This window comes from Diadema setosum, chromosome 15 (genome assembly GCF_964275005.1).
Source record: "Diadema setosum chromosome 15, eeDiaSeto1, whole genome shotgun sequence".
NCBI lineage: Eukaryota > Metazoa > Echinodermata > Echinoidea > Diadematoida > Diadematidae > Diadema > Diadema setosum.
Window position 1 is genome coordinate 19,595,428 of NC_092699.1, and position 6,329 is coordinate 19,601,756.

The window sequence follows — 6,329 nt, forward strand, 5'->3', positions numbered from 1 at the left end:
GCCAGTTCACGGTAGTGACACAATAAATGTTGGAGAAATATCACTCCACTATTAAAAAGACAAAGTCATGTTGTGTTGATTTTGAATTAGACTACCGCACCAATTTCCAGTATGCAACTGAATCATCCTATACGAATCCAAACAATCATGCTATTGAGAATACATGTATATATTATGCAAACATATGTTTTGTTATGTATTTTGTTGCATAGATACTCAAATGACTTAAGGGCATATGTTGCTGCCCACCATCTTTTGGTCAATGTGAGGAATCAAACAGGAAAGAAGAAGAAGCAAGGATGTGGACTCTACAGTATTTTACAGAAGTCACATATTATTGAAGTCTGTCCTAAAATTTCTCATTATTGTCCTTTCTTTGAAATGGTATGTATCTTCTTTCAGTGTTCAAAATACCCTTTTCCTGGAGGTCCACTGCCCGACTGTGCGTCCCACACTGGTGGTCATCTCTAACCATGGTCGGAATGTGCTAGACTACAGTGAGGTGTCTGTGGGTCAGAGGGTCATCAAGTCCATCACACTCCAAAATGTCTCCCAAGAAACAGTAGATGTATCCTTTCTTTAAATAGATCTTGCATTATGTTTTCACAATTTGTGTGTGGGTGTGTGTGATGTTGTTCACAAATTGCTCCAAGTTATTGGGTATAGGGTATATCAATTTGTGTTTTGCTTTGTTCTGTTTTTACTTTTCTCATGCAACTGCTTAAGTTTTTGACTGCATTAATGAGCCTATTCTCTACTTGCTAGATTTATCACTGCCATCATAGATGTAACTACAGCCTGGTGTTATAACCAAAATATGTGTACATGGATGATTTGGATGGTTTGCGTGTGTTTGACCCCCCCCCCCCCCCCCCCCAACTGACGTGAAAATTGTGGAAAATTTAGTATTAGATTTACCATGTGAAATAAAATATGGCTTACCTCTCTTGAGGTAGTTGTGAAAATACAGTATTTCTGTGAAGTAAGTAATATGTATGAGGCTGACTGCAAACTTTTGTCTCCTTGACAATGTGTATGTGACACCACCCAGCTACAATCCTCCATCTTAGACACCAGTGGTCCATTCTTGATGCTGAATGCCCTCAGGAAGCTGGCCCCTGATGACACACACACGGTCCTAGTAGCATTTGAGCCCCTAGAAGCCCAAGTGGTAAGTAAAATTGCTTTTATATTTATCTAGTTCATTTAAACCTATTGGAATCAAAACGTACATGGACTGTAATCTAAAGTAAATATACAGCTGTACATATACTTGACAAAGAGAATTAGTGAGAGTTTTTACTAGCATGTTGCAAGCAGCGAATAGCATGTTGATTGATATTGTAGAAATGAGAGAAGCAGGAAAAAAAGGGTCAATTTCATTGAAAGGAAATTGAAATAAAGTAAGAGGAAAGAGAGAAAGAGAAAGAATAGCAGAGGTAACTTGTTCTCTTGTGTTACTGTTTATATGTCCATGAATATATTATATTTGAATATCTTGTCCCATGTTCAGTCAATGTCATGGATGAATGTTTTATTCTGCACCCCAGTATGACTTGAAAAGAAGTGCTTCTGTATATACAGGGTTTATTCTCTCTCACACACGAGGGGTAATGTGTATAGCTTTTTATTTCCACTCTGCAGGGACATTATCGTTACAAAACACTGAAAAATAATTAGTGCAATTCTTTATTCTCATGTAAACAATGCAGTAAAGTGTATATTGAATGAAACTGCATCGTATTCCTTTGCTATGTTCAGTGTAATGTTTACCTTGCCATGAAAAATCATCGTACTGGCTTTGGGTCTTACCCTGTAAGTGACCAAAACAGTAATAGCGTTTTGATCAATTACATAGATTACTTTAATAGCTCACTGTGTGTCAGTTGCCAAGGTATTTGTTGGTGTCAATATTCTTAGAAATACCAAACATTGTGGATTTTCTTTTTGTGTATGTATGTTTTGTGGACTGATTAGTTCTATGAGGTGCTGGACATCAATGCTGGAGGGTCTACTCTTGGCATCACCCTCAAGGGTCAAGGGTTAATGCCTCAGGTCAAACTATCTCTTGGAGAGGATCAGCTGAACATGGGATACGTTGTGGCTGGAGAGGAGGCAGAGGAGACATTCAAGGTCAGTATCTCACTGATTTTTTATGTGTAATACTCTGTATCAGGTTATTAACAGGTATAGATGCACATGGGCACTTTGGAATTTTAGGAAAGCATTATGCACAAAACATCATAAGCTCCCATCTACCTCTGAGCACGTATCAATTAATGCACTGAAATGATTTGCTTCAAAAACATTTCTCTATGGGTGGGGTGTTTGAAGTATGTTCATATTGTAACAATATGTTTGTTTTGGCTGAAATGTTTGACATTTGCTTTTTTATGCTGTTTAACATGATGTATCTGCTGCAGTTGGAGAACACCTCCACATTCCCCATTGACTACCGCATCCTGCTGGACAGCCTGTCCCACCAGAAGCAGCTAAGCCAACGAGAGCTGCCAGCCTTTGTCAGGAGAGACCCAGAGACAAGGAAGATGGTTGGACCAGCTAACTTTGATGGCAGGAGTGTCTTTGACTGTATCCCATCAGAGGGCACCCTGGAACCTAGTAAGCTCAAACTCTGTCCAATTTTTTTTTTTTATTTCTCAAATCACATGTCAAGTGCCACATTGAGGTTATCCACCATTTGGGAATGAGCGGGAAAGGTCTAAGATGTCTTTGTAATTTGGAGGGAACACTCCTGAAAGAGAAAGAGAGAGAGAAAAAAAAAAGAATTGATGGACTTTGGTTTTGAAGAAAAGTACTAGAACTCTTCTGCAGTATGGTAATGGAAAGATGGTAATGATTGGAAGAGAGTGAGACGAGAACTGATATGTTGATTGTGCATGAACATTGGTATACAATTGTTACTGCAGTAGAAACTAGTGGATCATAGCAGCAATAATTGGGAAAATGTTTAACTTGTAAATGCTCTCATGTGACCCATAGGCAAGAAGGTTGAGATCAGAGTGCTGTTCCGTCCTGACCATGCCAGCGATCTCTTTGCTGATGTGGCTCGCATCCAGCTCTTTGGCAAGCAGGAGGCACACCACATCTCTCTACGGGGTGTGGCCAAGAATAAGATCATGTATGTGACTGGGACAGATGAGATCTACCCTACTGTGGAATCCTTGACTGTGTTACCTAGTCCTGAGGAAGAGGAAGGTAGGACCAATGCAGAAACCAGTCTTTTGAAAAACTGGGATTAATTTCAAATTTATGATACTGTTTAAATGTAATTGTTTCCACACTTCGCACTCAGTTTGTGTATTGTTAACAAATACTGCTAATATTGGAGAATGTCATGATATATGATGTTGGCACAATCATATATGATCTGCACTGATTACAGTTATATCAATGGTACAATTTTACCCTACAAAATGTTTTGTACTTCTCTTGTAATGTGTTTAGTATATCTCACAGATTTTGTGATATTTTAAACAAACAAATTAAACCACCCATAGATGATATAACACTATATGATCTAAGTTTGACCGACTGGAAAATTTTGAAGATTTTTTTTTCATTACTCCTCCTCTCACTTCTGATGACTAGTTGTGGATCCTAAGGCAGTACCACCATCAGTCCCCACCCTGCTGAGCTTCAAGGCACTCACTGTGGACAAGCAGACCAGTCCAGCCACCAGGCAGCTCAGTGTAGGGTGCATCAAGACCACTGCTGCTAGCCAGAAGAAGGCAAGTATTCTCTCTTTTCTTTTCTTTCTTTTTTTTTTTAATTCTAGCCAAGTCAGATCATCTTCTATTGCTCTTGTTCTTGTGATAAAGGTTAAACACTTTGCATGGTAGCGTGATAGTTTCCTTCACATTATTTTGTTTGATTCATTACATCATCTTATGATAAGTTTTGCGTAATCTGTAAATGTATTCTTGTTCTTTCTATGAGGGCAATAGGTTAGAGATAGGAACATACAATGTGTATGTTAAGCATACTGCCTTCTCAAGATTAGGCAATCCCAGGTTTTATCCCGTCAGAAATCTTCCATTAAGAAAACAAACAAATGTTTGACAAAAATGTGTTAACTTGTGAGCATTAATGTCCTAATTTTTGGTTGATTAGAAGTCTGTATGGAATTCCCTTTTATTACAGACTAAAGCTAGACATTTGCACATACACAATTGTGATTAGCGATGCTCTCTTATGTTCATGTTGCCTCACAGAGTGGAGAATTCTTCTTTGACAACCCAGCTGCCATAGCAACCCAAGGCTTTCAAGTGGAGCCCTCCAGGGGACTGGTTGAGGCTGGAGCTACCAAACCTGTCACTATCACCTGGACCCCACCCAAGGGACATGATGTGAGTTCCGTTTTTCATCACTGACTTGTTACTCATTAATAGAGACCCTAAAGGCTGATAGCAGTGTAGAAAATTTGTGAAGTTCATAATGATCTTTTGTTTTCTCAGCTGACAAGACATTTATCATATCGCAGTCAACTTTGCATCGCGATAAAACCATACTTATACTTACAGTTTGGAAGTACAGACAAACATACAATTTTGTGATCCAAGTTTCAGTTTAGTGTGAATGATATCTGCATGTGCTCAAAAAGCATGTTTATATAGCTGATGTCAATGAACTGTTATCAAAAATTGGTCTCATTTCTTGAAAGAATTTTTTAATGAATATATTTTGCATTTTTATTTCTTCAGTGATCATAAAATACAAAACTAAAGGATAGGGTTGTGAACAGCAAAGTAGACATCAATCTTTATATATTACATGGGCAGTCTCTTTTTTGCAACTGTAGCAGCCGTCATAGAAATCTCAGTTGGCTATTCAATGACTGTGCATTTAAGATTTGCATAAAAGTGTGAGTGTTTATTGAAAGTCTTGAAACTGATACCAGCCTTTCAAAACCATCTCAATATTCATGAATTTGAACTGAAATGGAATTTAATGTAAGAACAAAACAAGACAAGTTTGAGTAAACTTTGCAAAAAGTTCAGCAATGCACAAATGAACTCAGTTGTTGAATGCCCTTTGACATTCTTGTTTGTGTGTATGAGGCCACATTTCTGATAGAGAGATATAGAGAACATACAACCATATTCTTTTCAAAGAGTAATAATCAAAACTTTTTCTATTTGGGTATGCAGCCAAACTTGCCTGTAGAGAGTAGCATTGTCCTGAACCTGAAGGGAGACGTCCTGGAAAGATATAACATCCTCCTGAGGGCACTGGTCGTCTCTGAGTGATCACAGCTTACAGCTTTATCAAAGCTTCAGAGAGACTGCATCCAAGTCAGCCATTGACTCTCCACAGTGTTCTAACCCAACTGTGACTTTGTCATTCGTGGGACAAAATGTAGCACCGAAAACTATCTACACCTTAAGTTGTCACTGCCTTTTAAAACACAATAATGTTTCAGTACACATTGTATGAGCTTCCTTTGTAATCGGTCAACAGAGTTGGTGTGATGAAGACACATTAAAGTGATTATGCAAGGACTTCTTGCTTACAATAGAGATGACAATTTTTAAAAGCATTTACAGCAGTCCTTCAATCCACTGTTGATTGTGCAAGTGTTAAGGGCCTTTATGTACTACAGAGGTGACAGAAATGCAAGTGTCAATATGAAGTATGTGTAGTATATACTGTAAAAGTGGACATTTTCACAGTGTGGAAATTTTTGTGCATTTTGCGCAACCAGAATCTAGCGTGAAAATAAAAGCACACAAGTATTTTTGCATGCCATATGTTCCAGTAGTAAATGTTAGAATCCAGCAGAAATAAAAACACATGAAATTCATCTTACCCAGCCGAGCGCGAAAAAAAAATTCCCTTTTACTGTACTTATATTTCATGACATTCCATCATTTATGTACAATCAGATAACTAATATATTGTACTATAAATATCAGGTTCATGGATTCCAGGTTTCTGCATACATTGCTGTTATGATGTGAGATATTTTACTTCGAGTTTGAATGAAGGAGAGCTCATTTTTCATGTTCTATGTCAATGAACTTACATCTGTTGTTGCAGTCATTTATTTTGAACAAAAGCCAATGCCTACATGCAGGTTATGTGAAGCCTGAAAACAGCACAGATGATTGTGGCTATTATACATTTGTCAATTCATAAACATTGCAGGTTGTACATACTTCATGACAATATTATCTTTGTAAAGAATGTATAGTGTAAAGAGTGGAAAGTTGGTCATATGTTTACATTAATTGACTTGACTTCCTTACCTTGTTTATGGTGTAAATACCAGCATGAGATGATGGTATTGGATCTCAGTCCAAACATTAAAA

The 6,329-nt window shown here is 37.7% G+C and overlaps 1 protein-coding gene across 1 annotated transcript in view; it reads left to right on the top strand.

Moving 5' to 3' along the window:
- Positions 1 to 6,329, top strand: part of LOC140239261 (cilia- and flagella-associated protein 74-like) — a 35,248-nt gene extending 28,919 nt beyond the window's left edge. The window contains exons 29-36 of the mRNA XM_072319138.1: positions 403 to 568; positions 1,052 to 1,171; positions 1,978 to 2,133; positions 2,424 to 2,619; positions 3,001 to 3,216; positions 3,610 to 3,749; positions 4,233 to 4,367; positions 5,169 to 6,329. Coding sequence (XP_072175239.1) covers positions 403 to 568; positions 1,052 to 1,171; positions 1,978 to 2,133; positions 2,424 to 2,619; positions 3,001 to 3,216; positions 3,610 to 3,749; positions 4,233 to 4,367; positions 5,169 to 5,267 — 1,228 coding nt within the window. The 3' untranslated portion in view covers positions 5,268 to 6,329. The remainder of the gene's footprint in view (positions 1 to 402; positions 569 to 1,051; positions 1,172 to 1,977; positions 2,134 to 2,423; positions 2,620 to 3,000; positions 3,217 to 3,609; positions 3,750 to 4,232; positions 4,368 to 5,168) is intronic.